General features: G+C 39.5%; 1 protein-coding gene across 6 annotated transcripts in view; it reads left to right on the forward strand.

The window, feature by feature from the left end:
• CCDC150 (coiled-coil domain containing 150) overlaps nucleotides 1-7,018 on the forward strand; it is a 90,863-nt gene extending 83,845 nt beyond the window's left edge. For all 6 annotated transcript variants that reach the window (XM_061440834.1, XM_061440806.1, XM_061440816.1 and 3 more), the window contains 5 exons: nucleotides 68-136; nucleotides 227-388; nucleotides 1,122-1,208; nucleotides 6,243-6,362; nucleotides 6,648-7,018. In XM_061440834.1, coding sequence (XP_061296818.1) covers nucleotides 68-136; nucleotides 227-388; nucleotides 1,122-1,208; nucleotides 6,243-6,362; nucleotides 6,648-6,761 — 552 coding nt within the window. In that variant the 3' untranslated portion in view covers nucleotides 6,762-7,018. The remainder of the gene's footprint in view (nucleotides 1-67; nucleotides 137-226; nucleotides 389-1,121; nucleotides 1,209-6,242; nucleotides 6,363-6,647) is intronic.
• Nucleotides 7,019-20,713: the final 13,695 nt, after the last annotated feature.

Raw genomic sequence — 20,713 nt, forward strand, 5'->3', positions numbered from 1 at the left:
GGCAAAAAAAAGCAAGCCTGTTTTTCCACTGATTATCTTTCTATGTTATTTCCACATTTACTTTCAGCAAATAGAAACAGAATTGAGGCAAATGGAGCTAATTAAGGATCAGTATCAGAAAAAAAACTACGAACAGGTAGATGATGTCCACACACTGTTTACCATTCGTGTAAAATCCCAAACTTGGGCAGGTTCGTCAACCGTCTTCCCTCTTTGTGCCCTACAGTCACTGAGTATCCAGAAATTTGTATCTGAAATGACTAACCTGCAGAAGGAGATGCAGCTGTTGGCCAGGAGCCAGTATGACACCTCAGCACGGAATAAACAGCAAGAGCTGCGCCTTGAGGCCGAGCGGAAGCTGAGGCAGGAGCTGGAGAATCGGTGCCAGGTGAAAAGGCTTCCTAGGATTCCTCTCAGAGATGAGCAGCAAGTGCCATGTGCTGAGCCCAGCATTAGGGCATGTTGCTTTTCTAGGCTCTAGAGAAGAAAACAGATTTCCAAGTTGTTCATCTTAGCTAAGACCTTAGAATCATATCTAGGAAGAAGCCTGTAGCTTTGAATATGGCACCTCATTGTCATTTTCAATGTAAAAAAAACAAACAAACTCATTTTTAAAGAAAAGCTAAGGCTCACATATGCAAAGTACTAGTTACTGAGTAAGACTTCTGAATTTCATAGTCTTTCAGGAACTTTAGACTCCTTGGTTCTTCTCAGAGCTCAGATCTATCTGTCTGTTGCCATTACAGGACTTTTGCCTGCTCCAACCTAATGAAAAGCATGTTTTACTCCTGAAAAGGGACTTAAGGAGAGCATCAAGCTCTTGCCTGCCAACAGAGATTGTCTGCTACAAATACTATTCCCTCAGTTCTAGAAAGAAACGTTAATCACCTTTCCTCAGGAGAATCAGTAAATCAATATCTGTCATCATGTACAAATGTGTATACAGTCAGTTAAACTGAAAACAAATTTTTAGCTTGTAGTCTGGTAGTACCTGGAATTAGAAAGTATCCCATCATACTTTCATAATTTGGTTTGTCTTGTAATTTATTACAATATTGAAGGTTTTTCTCCCATATATGGCACATTGGGAGTTTGTAAAAATCTTTGTATCACATGTTCAGGAATTGGAAGAAACTATCAGACACCTAAAGAAATGTAAAGAGGCGACAGAGAATAAGCTGAAAGAAGCCAGTGTGGAATCAGAGCAGGTGAGCCAGATACATGAACGACCCTGAAACACAAAAGTCTCTATAAAATCCTCCATTAACACAGTTCTCAGAGTGCAAAAGGCAAGAACCAATACCTTACTCACTATCGCCCCTAACATGTTATAAAGAGCAAATAGTTTTAGATTAAGATTCTGTGTCTTGATGAGATCATAGAATACTGAAATACTGATATTAACTTGATAGTCCAAGTCCCTACCACTAGATATAAGGGAAGACCAGCATGTGTTTGAATTTTAGTGATTATTGTTTGACACGAAAGCAGACCTATTACTTTGCCAACAAAGGTCTGTCTAGTCTAGGCTATGGTTTTTCCAGTAGTCATGTATGGATGTGAAAGTTGGACTCTGAAGAAAGCTGAGTGTCAAAGAGTTTATGCTTTTGAACTGTGGTGTTGGAGAAGACTCTTGAGAGTCCCTTGGACTGCAAGGAGATCCAACCAGTCCATTCTAAAGGAGACTAGTCCTGGGTGTTCTTTGGAAGGAATGATGCTAAAGCTGAAATTCCAAAACTTTGGCCACCTCATGCGAAGAGTTGACTCATTAGAAAAGACCCTGATGCTGGGAGGGATTGGGGGCAGGAGGAGAAGGGGACGACAGAGGATGAGATGGCTGGATGGCATCACCGACTCGATGCACATGAGTTTGGTTGAACTCTGGGAGTTGGTGATGGACAGGGAGGCCTCAGTTCAGTTCAGTTCAGTCGCTCAGTCGTGTCCGACTCTTTGCGACCCCATGAATCATAGCACGCCAGGCCTCCCTGCTTTTGAATATGCTATCTAGGTTGGTCATAACTTTCCTTCCAAGGAGTAAGCATCTTTTAATTTCATGGCTGCAGTCACCATCTGCCGTGATTTTGGAGCCCCAAAAAATAAAACCTGACACTGTTTCCACTGTTTCCCCATCTATTTCCCATGAAGTGATTGGACCAGATGCCATGATCTTAGTTTTCTGAATGTTGAGCTTTAAGCCAACTTTTTCATGCTCCACTTTCACTTTCATCAAGAGGCTTTTGAGTTCCTCTTCACTTTCTGCCATAAGGGTGATGTCATCTGCATGTCTGAGGTCACTGATATTTCTCCTGGCAATCTTGATTCCAGCTTGTGCTTCTTCCAGTCCAGCGTTTCTCATGATGTACTCTGCATATAAGTTAACTAAGCAGGGTGACAATATACAGCCTTGACGTACTCCTTTTCCTATTTCGAACCAGTCTGTTGTTCCATGGCCAGTTCTAACTATTGCTTCCTGACCTGCATATAGGTTTCTCAAGAGGCAGGTCAGGTGGTCTGGTATTCCCATCTCTTTCAGAATTTTCCACAGTTTATTGTGATCCACACAGTCAAAGGCTTTGGCATAGTCAATAAAGCAGAAATAGATGTTTTTCTGGAACTCTTTTGCTTTTTGCATGATCCAGCGGATGTTGGCAATTTGATCTCTGGTTCCTCTGCCTTTTCTAAAACCAGCTTGAACATCTGGAAGTTCACGGTTGACGTATTGCTGAAGCCTGGCTTGGAGAATTTTGAGCATTACTTTACTAGCGTGTGAGATGAGTGCAGTTGTCCGGTAGTTTGAGCATTCTTTGGCATTGCCTTTCTTTGAGAATGGAATGAAAACTGACCTTTTCCAGTCCTGTGGCCACTGCTGAGTTTTCCAAATTTGCTCTCATATTGAGTGCGGCACTTTGACAGCATCATCTTTCAGGATTTGAAATAGCTCAACTGGAATTCCATCACCTCCACTAGCTTTGTTCATAGTGATGCTTTCTAAGGCCCACTTGGCTTCACATTTCAGGATGTCTGGCTCTAGGTGAGTGATCACAACATTGTAATTATCTTGGTCGTGAAGATCTTTTTTGTACAGTTCTTCTGTGTATTCTTGCCACTTCTTCTTAATATCTTCCGCTTCTGTTAGGTCCATACCATTTCTGTCCTTTATCGAGCCCATCTTTGCATGAAATGTTCCCTTGGTATCTCTAATTTTCTTGAAGAGATCTCTAGTCTTTCCCATTCTGTTGTTTTCCTCTTTTTCTTTGCATTGATCACTGAGGAAGGCTTTCTTATCTCTACTTGCTATTCTTTGGAACTCTGCATTCAGATGTTTATATCTTTCCTTTTCTCCTTTGCTTTTCGCTTCTCTTCTTTTCACAGCTATTTGTAAGGCCTCCTCAGACAGCCATTTTTCTTTTCTGCATTTTTTTCAATGGGGATGTTCTTGATCCCTGTCTCCTGTACAATGTCACGAACCTCCGTCCATAGTTCATCGGGCACTCTATCTATCAGATCTAGGCCCTTAAATCTGGCGTGCTGCGATTCATGGGGTCGCAGAGTCGGACATGACTGAACTGAACTGAACTGAATAAAGGTAGAAACACTTTACCACCAATAACTAGAAATACAAAGTAGACCTTATTAATTTGTGAATTTGATTTCTCTTAAATAGGCCTTTTTGATGAAGGTATTAACATTGTGTTAATTTCTGCAATGTAGCAGAGTGCTTCGGTTATACATATATTCTTTTTCATTGTGATTTATCACAGGATACTGACTTCAGTTCTCTGTGCTGTACAGTAGGACCCTGTTGTCTATCCATCCTATGTATACTAGTTTGTATCTGCTAATCCCAAACTCTGAATCCTTCCCTCCCCGACTTCCTTCCCCCTTGGTAACCACAAATTTGTTCTCTATGTCTGTGTGTCTGTTTCATAGATATGTTCATTTCTGTTGTATTTTAGATTCCATATATAAGTGCTGTCATATGGTGTTTTTCCTTTCTGACTTACTTCGCTTGGTCTGATAATCTCTAGGTCCATCTGTGTTGCTGCCAGTGGCATTATTTCATTCTTTCTTACGGATGAGTAATACTCCATTGTGTATATGTACCATGTCTTCTTTATCTCTTGGGCTATCGATGGACATTTGGGTTGTTTCCGTGTCTTGGCTCTTGTCATAGTGCTGCTGTGACCATCGGGGTGCATGTATCATTTGGAATTATAGTTTTGTCCAGGAGTGTGCCCAGGAGTAGATTGCTGGATCGTGTGGTAACTCTGACTTTGTCAGGAACCTGCATACTGTTTCCGTTGTGGCTGCGCCAGTGTGCGTTCCCATGAGCAGTGTAAGTGGGTCCCTTTTCTCCACACCCTCACCAGGATTTGTTATTTATAGACTTTTTAATGATGGCCATTCTGACCAATGTGACGTAGCATCTTCTTGTAGTTTTGATTTGCGTTTCTCTAATAATTAGCAATATTGTGCGTCTTTTCATGTGCCTACTGGCCATCTGTATGTCTTCTTTATAGAAATGTCTATTTACAAAACAAAAACCCACTTTTCAGCTGGGTATTTTGTTGTTGATTTATAAGAGCTATTTGTAAAATCCTACATTTTTTAGAACTGGAAAAGATCTTCAAAATTATTAGTCTACTATGACCACCCCTTATTATCCAGATAAGGGAAGAGATTCTTTGGCTAAAGGTAGCACAGTGACATTGCTGCCAGCTTGTCCCTTTTGTAGCCATTAAATTACATGACAGTATGACTTTCAGAATGGTATATTAAACGGCTTATGGACTCCTGTTGTGAGTTTGCCAACTGTGACACTTACTAGCCTAAGTAAAGTATGCTTACATTGTTTAACTCATCAGTTACCACATCTGTAATAGGAAGTTGTTACCTACCACTGGTACTCTGATAGATGGCTCGGAGTAAGTTTGAATATACATTAGCTCCCTTCTCATTCACCGTACAAGAGGAGATATAATGTATGATGCCATTACAAGTATCATGCCCTCCACTTCGGATAGAGTGCCGGAGAAAAGTAGAGTTTCGTTTGGGTGGGAGAGGTGTCTGCCATCAGGATGCACAGACTGGAAAACACTTAGCTTTGTGGCTTTCTAAGAATTACTGACAAGGGGAGCTCTGTTTTCTTATCTCACACTTCTACCCACACTGTGCCCTGGTTAATAGGAGACATGTACATAATAGCACAGATTTGAGGACCTGTTACATGGCTGTGTTAGGTGATGGAGATTAGAGGGTGAACAAGCCAGATGAAGCCTCTGCTCTCAAATTTGCCTTCTCAAGCAAGAGAGAAATATTCTACTCTCTGAGAACTGAGTCAAAACATGAAAATGCTGTCCATGAAACATAAATAATCAAGAGAGGGAAGTTAGTCATTTTACTTTTTATTCTAGAGGATATATTGTAGAGCCATTTTGAAGCAGCCTTTATATAAAAGCCTGTTGGCTCCATGTTCAAAATATTAGAATATCCCAAATACTTAGTGGAGTGCCAGGCATATATAGGCAGTCAGATATTTGTCAAGTAAATGAAACTAATTCCAGATCATCTTCAAAGGCAGACTATTAGAGGGACTGTTTTCAAGTCTGACAAAGATAATTTGGAAGTTTGTGCTTAGGGGCTAAAGTATAAAATATTTTGATAAAGGAAATAAAGAGTACAATTTACACTAAGCTACTCCAGTGTTCTTGCTGATTTATTCTATTACTTTCATAAAACATAGCAGAAAAAATCTAGTCTTTATAGTTTAGTGACTCTGGAGAAGTATTTAGTCTTAGAGAACAGAACTCACATTCCGAATGTGGTTCACACCACCACGTTAATTTTCAGTGCCATCTGACACTTTCATGCCTACCTTAACTTGAGTCCTCTCTCACCTCACTTCACATCCAGAAAATATTAACAATATTTTATTAATGCAGGGCTGCATGCATTCTTTAACTCCACATTCAAAAATTATTCTCTCATCTATAGGAGGATGTGTACATGCAAATAGGTTGCAAAGACCATGCAGTCAGAATGTGAGTCTTTAATATCTAGGTAAAAAGTCTCTCAAACTGGCTATAGTAAGAAAACTTTCACACTAATGTGAAACCCACTTGCTAATTGTGGGGGGGAAATAAAGCTTTTACATTATACAGTGTAAAAAGAGTCAAACTAGCACACAAAAAAACTTACAACTGTTTCTTTATTGTAATTTTTAATAACATTTGCACATTCAGATAACAGCTAACCTGGAAGAAGCTCACCGCTGGTTTAAGTGCAGATTTGACGGTCTACAACTCGAGCTGACCAAAAACCGGTTGCAGAGGCTTCCCCGGGAAGACAGGTGGCGGGAAGAGGTAGAATATTTAACTGTCTTAAGCAATTCTGGATTTGTTCCTTCTCAGATTTCTAATTACACAAGTTCTCTCTTCATCCAGCTACTCGCTCCACTAATTTGTAGATTTCTTTACTGCTTAGAAAACCAGTGAACTGAATTTCTTTCTTAAAAGTTCTACTTCTCTCGTGCTGTCTAGATTAGAACCACCTATATTTATGAAAAAAAAAAATCTTCATAAAGACAAAACAGGTCCTCAGCTCTGCAGTTGTTTTGAAAAGTTTGGGGGGTGTGTTCTTTCCAACAGGACCAAGATAAAAGGCACAACAGCGTGTCAAACCAGTCTGCTCTGCATCGATGGGAGAATAAACGGAATAGACTTGTGCCCAAGAAGTGCCACTCTGAACAAGAGAGAAAGTGATGTCCTTGACAGAGCAGCTTCTTCAACTTAGAACAGCTTCATCACCCTGATTGCCTGAGTCCAGCAACTAGGGCTGGCCTGTTTCAACAGTCATCAGAACATGAAGTCTTTGATGTGGGCTGAGGATTTTGGACCTAAAACATAAAAGTTTATCCTTTTATGAATTCTTCGATATCAATTCAGAACCATCCCATCTTTTTTGTCCCTTTCCCTATTTTCCACCCAATAAATTTATATTCATGTGTTTTATGACAGGAGATGTTGTTGCATGATACTTGGCTGTTTTTCCTAAGTAAATTTCATCAAAAAGCATTTAATGAGGTATGGATGGTATACTTTCAGTGAAATGTTCTAGTCTAACATCTAGTAGATAATCCCTGGAAATACAGTAACCTGGAAAAAGGTAAAAACTTTCCCACTGTCTAGTAAACATATATTTTTCTATGCGAGGTAATTACTAGCACACCTTTAATAAAACTGTGTTTATTTTTATATAAGATATCTCAGAGATTGTATTTGCAGCTTCCTTCGACATTTACAGAGTTACTGAATTCTGCTCCATGAGATTATGCCAAGCTTTCTCACCATACAGTAAGCAATAAATTCAGCTTTACCTTTTCATTTCAGATAGAGTAGTGGATTAATTAATCCAGACCTAAAATATGTAACTAGCTGGCATAATGCCTCACTTTATTGATGTTCGAGTAATGATAGCTGCTGGCAATAAAATAAGAAATCATAATAAATCAAGTGACCAATTATGAAACTGGAGAGAATATCAAATATAAAACTCAGAGGTTGATGAGCCTACCACTCCATAGCTAATATAAAAAAACGCAGCTGAATTTACTCCTGGATTTGTTTTACTGTGGTAGGGAAGGGCTATGTTGGTCAAACAGAGTCCTCCCTGATCAGAGCCAGCCTCTGATCTTATATAGGATTTTAAGGAGGCATGGAGTTCAAGCACTGGAAGACTTTCAGAAGCTTAAATGGGTTGATATCGTCTGTAGAAGTGTAGTTACTTGGGTAAGACCATTGTTGATTAACTGATATTCAGAGGCAAGTTTATTGGAGTGTGTCCATTTCTGTATCTGACCCTCAAGTTGTCAAACTCCTCTGGTGTTTATCTCTTTGGATTCTATAAGTACGGGTCTTCCCTGGTGGCTCAGATGGAATCTGAGAATCTGCCTGCAATGCAGGAGACCCAGGTTCGATCCCTGAGTTGGGAAGATCCCTTGGAGAAGGGAATGGCTACCCACTCCATTATTCTTGCCAGAAGAATTCCATGGACAAAGGATCCTGGCAGGCCACAAGTCCATGGGGTCACAAAGAGTCAAACACTAGTCAATTTGACAGTACTGGGGAGTCAGAATCTTAAAACAGCCTAGGAGCCCCACAGAAAAATTAACCTTGGTCCTGGGATGGCACTGAAAACCATGGTCCTGAATTCTGCATAGGAAAAAGTCCCGATTACTGCACAAGAATGATCAGCCTTAATGGGTTGTAAATACATTGTCCCTGAGTGTTATGATTACTTGCCAAGAATACTAACATCCTCATCCAGAACAAGAGAGAAGAATTAGATTGGTGATCATTTCTAGTCAGGCTTATAGTTAAAACTGCCTATTTAGTGTGATGATTTTGTTAAAGTATTTCTGTGATATTTTTAAAGTGCTTCTGTAGTACCTGAAGAGTGTCTGTTGTACATACGACCTTCTATTATGACCCTCTACTTTCATGTGAAATAACCAAAAACCAGACAAAAATATGACACTGATTTTTAAGATGCTGAACATCATGCAACAAAGCCCTGTGATCCTTTGAGAGAAAAGGAACAAGTGAAGTGAGCTCTTCTGTTACCTCAGCTTATAGCCTAGAAGGTGAAATGAGGGTGGGTCCCTGAGTTAAAGAATGAGAACTCAGAGTCCAGGGAAGACACTGCCTGCCAGGGTTCCAGGACAGAGTATGAGATAGGAGAGAGCTGCAAGAGGGGAATCTCAGAGATGTCCTAAAGGCCCCCTTTGAGTATTCAACTGACTACTGGTCAGCACATGCCTGAGAGAGAATCTGTGTAAGGCTGGAGACAGGGCCACCCAAAAGGGCTATAAGTGACAATGCCCAGCACACACACACACAGTACTGGTTCCCACCAGACAGAATCAGACATCTTATGGTTTACAAGCTTTGGGTAGCATCTACAACAGGGTCTTGCCTCAGTAGTAGAGACTAGTGAGCCCTAGAGTCAACAGTGCTGTGCTCCTAACACCACCATGACCCCAAACGACCCACATCCAAGTAGCTGCATTTCAAAACAGAGCTTAAGAAAATTTAGAATACAAAAATATACACATCAAGCTAAAATCATGATTTCTGGCATCCAAAATTATCAGACATACAAAGAAGCAGGAAAATAGGACACATAAGGTGAAAATCAAATTGACCCCAAACTAATACAAACTACTTCAGTATTCTTGCCTTGAGAACCCCATGAGCAGTATGAAAAGGTCAGAAGATAGCCAATATGCTACTGAGAAGAGTGGAGAAATAGCTCCAGAAGGAATGAAGAGGCTGAGCCAAAGTGGAAACTGCCCAGTGTTGCAGATGTGTCTGGTGGTGAAAGTTTGATGCAGTAAAGAACAATATTGCATAGGAACCTGGAATGTTAGGTCCATGAATGGTCAATTGGAAGTGGTCAAACAGGAGATGGCAAGAGGGAACATCGATATTTTAGGAATCAGTGGACTGAGATGGACTCTAATTGTACTGAAGCAAGGAGACTAAGCCATGGCTACTGCTGATTTTAGAGACAGGCAATGCCATGTTGTTAACACCCCCAAGAGCCCAGCCTAACCTTTCCATGTTAAACCTTTCCATGTTACTATGAAAAGAGAACTATGAAAATCCAGTAAGAGTTCATCTGAACTCTGTAATGAACTTTAGCCTATGAAGTCTTTTACCCTTGGGTATTCTGTGACCATAGCCAAAAGACACTTGGCAATTTTTTGGTTAGCTTTATTGACCTGAGTTCAATCCCTGAGTTGGGAAGATCCCCGGAGCAGGGAATGGCTATCCATACCAGTATTCTTGCCTGAGGAATTCCATGGACCAAGGAGCCTGGCAAGCTACAGTCCATGGGGTTGCAGAGTCGGACACTACTGAGCGACTCTCACTGAGGTATAACTGACAAGTTGTAAGAAATTTAAAATACACATTGCAATAACTTGATAAACACTGATTGTTCTCATCTAATTAACACATCCATCACCTCATACCTTTAAAAAATATCTGGTGACAGCATTTAATCTCTACTCCATTAGTAAATTTTAGTTATATAATACCCTATTATCAACCACAATCATCATGGTACACATTATTCATCTTATAACTGAAAGTTTGTACCCTTTTCCCAACTGCATCCTATTTTCCCCTACCTCCCAAAACCTGGAAATCACTTTTTCTAATCCCTGTTTCTGTGAGTTTGAACTTTTGGATTCCACGTGTTAAGTATCTTTGGTAATTTCTTGAGTCATTTCTTTAGTGTAGATATTCTAATGTCACATCAACTATGATCGTACTGCAGTATATTTTCTCTGGAAGTAGATCCTGCCTGTTAAATCTATAGGTGTCACAAAGAATAAAATAATATTTCTCCAAGAGTGATCCCAAAATATCAGATGTGAGTGGAGACTTAGAATTGTTATAAATTCCCATTTTCAAGAGTGGCTCTAGTAGACCAAATTAAGTTTATTTCTTCTCAAGCTTCTGTAATAACATTTTCAAATTCATCATCTTTTATCATGTCAGTCATTTTTACATTAAGACAAAATTCCTCTCTCACTCTCACTGCATTGCTCTCACTCTCACTCATTGCTGTTCTTTTTGCTTTTTACACAACTTCAACACTTTGGTCTGAAGATCTGATATTCCAAAGTGATGGAATTGTGAAGTGAAAGTGTTAGTCACTTAGTTGTGTCTGACTCTTTGTGACCCCATGGACTGTAGCCCCCAAGGCTCCTTTGTCCATAGAATTCTCCAAACAGGAAAACGAGTGGGTGGCCATTCCCTTCTCCAGGAGATCTTCCCGACCCTAGGATCGAAGCTGGGTCTCCTGCACTGCAGGCAGATTCTTTACCATCTGAGTCACCATTAAGTGTAGATAACACTAATACCTAAGAACGTTATATTATTCCACTTAGGAACCTAGAGGAAAGACGGGGAACTGTTGTGGAGATTCATGTCTCCCTCAGAACAGCCATGATTAGACAGATTTTGGATTGTCTTTCAGGTTCTTAGCTAGTATTAGACAACTGTTATTTCAGTGCCCCTTTCACTTGCACTGTCTCCTGATTTCTTTATGTATAGGCTTCCAATTCTTAACAAAATTTTTGGTCTAGTTTTTACTCAGGGGTCAATTTTATCTAGAGACCTTGTTTACTTTACCTTGTTTACTTACTTTGTTTACTTTCTAATGCTCTCTAAAAACATCTGATGACATATTTTCTAAAAATAGTTTCACATTAATTTTTTTCTTACTATAACAAATTCCCTAGTTTATATTTGAGCCTATATTTCAGCCTATTAAAAAAGGGAATACAAAACCTCCTTTACTTCTGCCATGGGGCCTACCCCAAAATACTTCTGAAAATTCTCAACTGCACACAACTGGGATAGATCACATCCTGGGCCATAAATCTAGCCTTGGTAAATTTAAAAAAATTGAAATCATTCCAAGCATCTTTTCTGACCACAATGCAGTAAGATTAGATGTCAATTACAGGCAAAAAAAAAAAAAAGAAAAACTATTAAAAATTCCAGTATGTGGAGGCTAAATAACATGCTTCTGAATGACCAATAAATCAAAAAATCAAAATATGCATAGAAATGAATGAAAATGAAAACACAACCCAAAACCTATGGGACACTGTAAAAGCAGTGCTAAGGGGAATGTTCATAACAATACAGGCTTACCTCAAGAAACAAGAAAGAAGTCAAATAAATAACCTAACTCTACACCTAAAGCAACTAGAAAAGGAAGAAATGAAGAACCCCAGGATTAATAGAAGGAAAGAAATCTTATAAATTAGGGCAGAAATAAATGCAAAAGAAACAAAAGAGACCATAGCAAAAATCAACAAAGCTAAAAGCTGGTTCTTTGAGAAGATAAAATTAACAAAGCATTAGCCAGACTCATCAGGAAACAAAGGGAGAAGAATCAAATCCACAAAATTAGAAATGAAAATGGAGAAATTACAACAGACAATACAGAAATACAAAGGATCATAAGAGACTACTATCAGCAACTATATGCCAATAAAATGGACAACTTGGAAGAAATGGACAAATTCTTAGAAAAGTGTAACTTTCTAAAACTGAACCAGGAAAAAATAGAAAATCTTAACAGACCCATCATAAGCATGGAAATCGAACTGTAATCAGAAATCTTCCAGCAAACAAAAGCCCAGGACCAGACGGCTTCACAGCTGAATTCTACCAAAAATTTAGAGAAGAGCTAACAGGTGTTAGCTCCTACTCAAACTCTTCCAGAAAATTGCAGAGGAAGGTAAACTTCCAAACTCATTCTATGAGGCCACCATCACCCTAATACCCAAACCAAACAAAGATGCCACAAAAATAGAAAACAGGCCAATATCACTGATGAACATAGATGCAAAAATCCTTAACAAAATTCTAGCAAACAGAATCCAACAACATATTAAAAAGATCATACATCATGACCAACTGGGCTTTATCCCAGGGATGCAAGGACTCTTTAATATCTGCAAATCAATCAATATAATATATCACATTAACAAATTGAAAGATGAAAACCGTATGATTATCTCAATAGATGCAGAGAAAGCCTTTGACAAAATTCAACATCCATTTATGAAAAAAACCCTGAAGAAAGCAGGAAGAGAAGGAACATACCTCAACATAATAAAAGCTATATATGACAAACCCACAGCAAACATTATCCTCAGTGGTGAAAAATTGAAAGCATTTCCCCTAAAGTCAGGAACAAGATGAGAGTGCCCACTCTCACCACTACTATTCAACATAGTTTTGGAAGTTTTAGCCACAGCAATCAGAGAAGAAAAAGAAATAAAAGGAATCCAGATTGGAAAAGAAGAAGTAAAACTTGCATTGTTTGCAGATGACATGATCCTCTACATAGAAAACCCTAAAGACTCCACCAGAAAATTATTAGAGCTAATCAATGAATACAGTAAAGTTGCAGGATATAAAATCAACAAACAGAAATCCCTTGCATTGCTGTACACTAACAATGAGAAAACAGAGAAATTAAGGAAACAATTCCATTCACCATTGCAATGAAAAAAATAAAATACTTAGGAATATATCTACCTAAAGAAACAAAAGACCTACATATAGAAAACTAGAAAACACTGATGAAAGAAGTCAAAGAGGAGACAAATAGATGGAGAAATATACCATGTTCATGGATTGGAAGAATCAATATAGTGAAAATGAGTATACTTCCCAAAGCAATCTATAAATTCAATGCAATCCCTATCAAGCTACCAACGGTATTTTTCACAGAACTAGAACAAATAATTTCACAATTTGTATGGAAATACAATAACAACCTTGAATAGCCAAAGCAATCTTGAGAAAGAAGAATGGAACTGGAGGAATCTACCTGCTTGTCTTCAGGCTATACTACAAAGCTACAGTCATCAAGACAGTATGGTACTGGCACAAAGACAGAAATATAGATCAATGGAACAAAATAGAAAGCCCAGAGATAAATCCACACACCTATGGACACTTTATCTTTGACAAAGGAGGCAAGAATATACAATGGAGAAAGACAATCTCTTTAACAAATGATACTTGGAAAACTGGCCAACCACTTGTAAAAGAATGAAACTAGAATACTTTTTAACACCATACACAAAAATAAACTCAAAACGGATTAAAGATCTAAACATAAGACCAGAAACTATAAAACTCCTAGAGGAGAACATAGGCAAAACACTCTCTAACATAAATCACAGCAGGATCCTCTTTGAACCACCTCCCAGAATTATGGAAATAAAAGCAAAAATAAGCAAATGGGACCTAATTAAACTTAAAAGCTTTTGCACAACGAAGGAAACTATAAGCAAGGTGAAAAGACAGCCTTCAGAATGGGAGAAAATAATAGCAAATGAAACAACTGACAAAGAATTAATCTCAATAATATACAAGTAACTCCTGCAACTCAATTCCAAAAAAATAAATGACCCAATCAAAAAATGGGCCAAAGAACTAAATATACATTTCTCCAAAGAAGACAGATAGGTGGCTAACAAACACATGAAAAGATGCTCAACATCACTCATTATCAGAGAAATGCAAATCAAAACCACTATGAGGTATCATCTCATGCTGGTCAGAATGGCTGCTATCCAAAAGTCTACAAACAGTAAATGCTGGAGAGGGTGTGGAGAAAAGGGAACCCTCTTACACTGTTGGTGGGAATGCAAACTAGTACAGCCACTATGGAGAACAGTGTGGAGATTCCTTAAAAAACTGGAAATAGAACTGCCATATGACCCAGCAGTCCCACTGCTGGGCATACACACTGAGGAAGCCGGAGTTGAAAGAGACACATGTACCCGAATGTTCATCGCAGAACTGTTTATAATAGCCAGGACATGGAAGCAACCTAGATGTCCATCAGCAGATGAATGGATAAGAAAGCTGTGGTACATATACACAGTGGAATATTACTCAGCCATTAAAAAGAATACATTTGAATCAGTTCTAATGTAGATGAAACTGGAGCCTATTATACAGAGTGAAGTAAGGTAAAAAGAAAAACACCAGTACAGTATACTAATGAATATATATGGAATTTAGAAAGATGGTAATGATAACCCTATATGTGAGACAGCAAAAGAGACACAGATGTATAGAATAGTCTTTTGGACTCCATGGGAGAAGGTGAGGGTGGAATGATTTGAGAGAATAGCATTGAAACATGTATATTATCATATGTGAAACAGATCGCCAGTCCAGGTGTGATGCATCAGACAGGGTGCTCAGGGCTGGTGCACTGGGATGGTCATGCTCCCAACCCAGAGGGATGGGATGGGGAGGGAGGTGGGATGGGGGTTCAGGATGGGGAACACATGTAAACAGTGTATGGCAAAAAAATTACAATATTGTAAAGTAATTAGCCTCCAATTAAATAATCTTTTTTAAAAAGTTGACAATATTTGACTATGAAAAAAAAGAAAAAAAAAACAAATTTAAGAAACTTGACTATTTGCTAATATTTGGCATCTCAAAAGCATTTATTCCAGGCTCTTATCTCTGGTGATCTCTCACCTCATTTACTAAGATGGCTCTAATTTTAGCACTTTCTCCAACTTGGATTGCTATGGGCAGTAGAGATTCTATAAACCATTTGCTAATCTAATCCATTTTCTAGATAGAAACAATGTACAATATATAGAAGGCTAAAACAGACTGTGGAATACTTCCTGGGGAATATTTTCTGGGGAATACCAACCCCAGAAAGAGCTGTTGATTAGAAACAGTGCTTCTCTTTTCTTGTATAGTTCAAATAGGAGATCTAGGGTTGAATCTCTTTGGAAGGACTAATCCCATGCCCACCCTCCACCCATCACTGTGACTTGAAAGATGAATTACATACTGACTGGTTAGGTCTCTGTGTGAGATGTGTCCATCTCTGAAACTGAGGGTGGTTCCCCAAAGGAAATCTAAGTGATATTCCCAGAAGAAAGGGGAAATGGAAGTGGACCAAATCAAAAGTTTGTAATACACCAAGGTCGCTGGTGAACTTCATGCATACTGCAGCCAGAGTCTGAGCAGGGAATCAGTCAGTTCAGTCGCTCAGTCATGTCTGACTCTGCGACCCCATGAATCGCAGCACACCAGGCCTCCCTGTCCATCACCAACTCCTGGAGTTTACCCAAACTCATGTCCATCGACTCGAGTCAGTGATGCAATCCAGCCATCTCATCCTCTGTTGTCCCTTTCTCCTCCTGTCCCCAATCCCTCCCAGCATCAGGGTCTTTTCCAGTGAGTCAACTCCTCACATGAGGTGGCCATAGTATTGGAGCAGGGAATAGGATCCTCATACTGACACTCCTTTTCCTCCAGAGCATTGATATAAGACAGCCACAAGCAAGCTGTCAAGAGCTTCCTGATGCTTTTAAAACTGATTCATCAGTTACCTATGCATAATAAGGGCTTTTGGGTAACTAAAGACATGCAGCTGCTTAGCTATCTGCCTCCTACTATTTCCTTCACAAGCAATATGAAACAAGAAAAGTCACTTCTACACAAAACTATACTATATAACTCAAAGGCTGCTGCTGCTGCTGCTGCTACTAAGTGGCTTCAGTTGTGTCCAACTCTGCGCAACCCCATAGACAGCAGTCCACCAGGCTCCCCCGTCCCTGGGATTCTCCAGGGAAGAACACTGGAGTGGGTTGCCATTTCCTTCTCCAAGGCAATAATGTCAAAGGCAGATAATGTCAAATCTTAAAAATAAGTAAAGATGAGGGGGAAAAATTACCAAATTCCCGTGCATGCTCTCTCACACTTCTCCACACCTCCCTCATTAAAACACTCCGTGGCAGACAAAGGCAGACCAAAATAACTGCAGTGAAGACAGAAAAAGGAAACTAGAGACGGAGTCTAAGGCTGATGTGGAACTGCCACCACAAAGACTAAATGCATCCTAAATCTGGAAATACTAAAAAGTGTCCAGGCAAATGAGAGCATGAGCTATAGGAAAGGAACTTCAAAGTATACATGATTTAAAAGGGACAGGCATGATTCAAGGGGGCACTCATCAAAATGCATAGATTCTAGAGGAGTGAAAAAAAAAAAAGGCAGAAGGCAAAAGGAATCGTTAAGGAGAAAAGAGAAGGAAAAAAAAAAGGAAAATTTTGGCACCAGTAAGAAAAATGAGAAGTATAAATAACCATACATGTGAACAAGAGGAAAGTTAAGTCCATACAGAGCTACTGTAGAAGGTCAGGAAGTGAAACTCGCTGCATCGCAACTGAGGAAAATTTCCCTCAATAAACATTCATGAAGACATGAAAAGTGAATTTTCCAAGCAAACAGAAAAACTTTTGAGCATGCAAACCACTGTGAAACTAATTCAAAATCTAAAGTCAGAAATGGACAAAAATCAGAAGTGAAAGGAGAGTTGTTTAAACTCAGGAGAGAAATGAAATAAAAAGGCAAAAGTATCTCGGAAATGAGGAACAAGTTACAGGATACCCAAGAGAGAACAGATTCGGATGAAAATAAGTCATTGATGAAAGGCAGGAAAACAACCTAGAATATGAAAGTGGCATAAAGTAAAAAAAGTCAGAGAAAAATTAAATGGAATGAAAGATATGCAAAGAAGGAATAATATTCATGTTATTGGAGGCTCTGAGGAAGAAAAAACAGTAAAATAGAATATTTTAAACTACAGCCCAAGCACACTTACCAAAAATAGAAAAAAAAAATGTATATCTGAATCTACATTATAAGGACTCTTCAGGTACCTGGGGAAAACTGATCAATTTTGATATAATAATAAAACTATCAGATATCAAAGACAAATGTTATTGAAGTCTATAGGCAAAAAGATCAAATAAACAGCAATAGAAACTGGCAACAGACATTTAAAAACTAACACACCAAGCAAGGTAACAGTTGAGCAGCATGATAAGCAGTATTCTAAGGCCGTGAGATTTCCTGCCCTCTGATACACACGCCCACACCATCGCGGGGACTGTGAAAATGGTGATTTTACTCATGATTAGATGATATGCTACAACTGACTGTAAGAAAAGAAGATTATCCTGGTCTAATCACATGAATCTTTTAAAAACTGGTTTCCCCACATGGTTATGAGGCAGGAGGTCCATGTCCCACCCTGCCACCCCCAAGATAAAGTGATTGGAGATTTGTCCCCTGTGGACCAATACCCTAAGACGAGAATGTCAGGACAGTTGAGAGAAGAGTCTGGGCCCTGCCCAGATAGAAGGTAAGAGACCACATGTTTCTCATTCTCAGAGTCAGGCAACCTCCCCGACTCTACATGCACAGAAAGCTCCTTGGAGGTCTACCGGGGAGTGAGGCTAACTGATGCCAAGCTACCCATAGGCCTTTTTGGTGGAATCCATCTTGGCTAAGGAGATGTGTGCATACACATGGAAGGATTCTGGGATATACCAAATATGGGCTCTGAACCAGATACATAAAACTGACTGGCCAAAGATGGGCTCTGAACCAGGTAAATAAAACTGACTGGCCAAAGGAAATCCAGAAGAAATTCAAACTACCACGAGGGTGAGACTCAGTGACTGTCTCTCTCCTCCTAATAAATATTTGCTTCACTACTTTCCATCTTTGTGTGAATTCTTTTTCTGCAAAGCTGAAGGGCCAGGGCCTGGTCACTGACCACTGAAAGGTCTAATGGCTAGGATTTAGTGCTCTCACTGCCACAACCTGACCACAATCTCTGGCTAGAAATCAAAATCCTGCTTCAAGCTACTGTAGGCTGAGGCCACCCAAGATGAGATCAGTTATAGAAGGGAAAGTCAGAGATTTGAAGCACAAGATTTCATGTGCCCTTGTTGGCTTGAAGATGGAGTAGGCACATGGCAAAATATACTTGTGGCCTCTAAGAGCTGAGAGCAGTCCCTGGCTGAGAGCCAGAGAGGAAACATTGACCTCAGTCCTAAAAGTGCAAAAAAGTAAAACAAACAAACAAGCCAAAACGCTGGATTCTGCCAACAACCAGATTGAGCTTCAAAGAAAATTCTTCCGCAGACCTCCATAGAGGAACACAGCCCTGCTGACAGCTTGATTTCAGCCTGTGAAACCCAGAGTGAGACTCTAGCCTCAGAGAAACTACGAGATAATAAGTGTCTTTATTATTTAAATGGTTTATCATAGCAGCAATAAAAATACAAGTAGCATTTTTTTTAAAAAACTCTGAGATACTGGATGCTTGGGGCTGGTGCACTGGGACGACCCAGAGGGATGGTGTGGGGAGGGAGGAGGGAGGAGGGTTCAGGATGGGGAACACATGTATGCCTGTGGTGGATTCATTTTGATATTTGGCAAAACTAATACAATTATGTAAAGTTTAAAAATAAAATAAAATTAAAAAAAAAAAGAATGTGTATAAGAAAAAAGAAAACTTAAAGAATATATGTGAACCAAGGATTTTATACCCAGCTACATTGTCCTTTAAATATCAAGACTAAGAAAATTAATTATAAAAATATAAAAACATAGAGAATTGTGTACCTGTACCCAGCAGCCCTTCTTAAGGAATTTGCAAGAGCAGAGGTCAGCAAACTTTTTCTATAAAAGGCCTGATAGTAAATATTATGATTTTTAAGAGTCATCTATGGTTTCTGTCTGGAGAAGGCAATGGCACCCCACTCCAGTACTTTTGCCTGGAAAATCCCATGGATGGAGGAGCATGGTAGGCTGCAGTCCATGGGGTTGCTAGAGTCAGACACGACTAAGCGACTTCCCTTTCACTTTTCACTTTCATGCATTGGAGAAGAAAATGGCACCCCACTCCAGTGTTCTTGTCTGGAGAATCCCAGGGCCGGGGGAGCCTGTTGGGCTGCCATCTATGGGGTCACACAGAGTCAGACGCGACTGAAGTGACTTAGCAGCAGCAGCAGCAGCAGCATGATTTCTGTCACACCTTATTCTTTTTCTGTGTGTGTGTGTACATGTTTTTAAAAATATAGAGTAAAATTCTTAATTCATAAGCCATACAAAAACAGGTTGTGAGTCAGATTTGGCCTGTGGGCTTTATCTGAACAATCTCTGTATTAAAGGATTAGCCTCATCCAACCAAGTGATATCAGGAAAAAGACTGATTGGGGTGAGCATTTAAAAACATAAATATACCAACATATGAAGCAAAAGACAGAATAAGAATGAAAAACTGATGTACAAATGTTACATATTATGACAAAGCAGAAATGCAACTACAAAAATGGTAAAAGGAAGAAGGAAATATAAAAACAGACTAATATTATTGCTATGTAGGCCATAGGAGGGCATTAAAGGAAAAACAAAAGCTTGATGAACCAGATAGCCAAAGGTTAAATAAAGAAACCAGAGTAAGAACTTTTTAAAAAGTATAAGTAAGGGAAGCTGTTTAAGACAATGATGTAGGAAGATTCTGAACTCACCTCCTCCCACAGACCCACAGAATATATAGCTAAATATGGGATAATTTCCTCTGAAAAAGATCTTGAAAACTAGCTAAGCATCTCCTTCATATGCAGAAAATGAGAAAAAGGCTACAGCAAAGCAGTAAGAGAGTCTGAGACCCAATTTCACCATAAACGCCATCCCTGCTTCCTGATGCTTCCTGATACTTTGGCCACCTGATGTGAAGAACTGACTCATTTGAAAAGACCCTGATTCTGGGAAAAATTGAAGGCCAGAGGAGAAGGGGATGACAGAGGAAGAATTGGTTGGATGGCATCACCAACTCGATGACATGAGTTTGAGTTAGCTCCCGGGAGTTGGTGATGGACAGGAAAGCCTGGCATGGTGCAGTCCATGGGATCACAGAGTCGGACATGACTGAGCGACTGAACTGAACTGAACTGCTTCCTGAGGAGCAAAGGGTTTATAGCCCAAAAAGGCATCCCAACTTTTAAGACTTGCACATGAAAGATGAGCCTCCAAGACTCCTGACTTTGAAATCCAACAGGGCTCATGTCCATGAGACCCGAAGAGCTGCAGCAATCTGAGAAATGGCTCTGAACTCATTTGTCATTGGAGCCCAGCCCATAAACAGCCATTTGAAAAGCACTCAGACTTCACGGGAAAGAAATCCCATTGCTAATCTTAGAGCATTCACCAGAGAGATGGGACATGCTGGAATACTCTCCAGGGATGGAGGGTGGTGGGCGCCCTTTTCACATTCT

Source organism: Bos javanicus, chromosome 2 (genome assembly GCF_032452875.1).
Source record: "Bos javanicus breed banteng chromosome 2, ARS-OSU_banteng_1.0, whole genome shotgun sequence".
Lineage (NCBI taxonomy): Eukaryota > Metazoa > Chordata > Mammalia > Artiodactyla > Bovidae > Bos > Bos javanicus.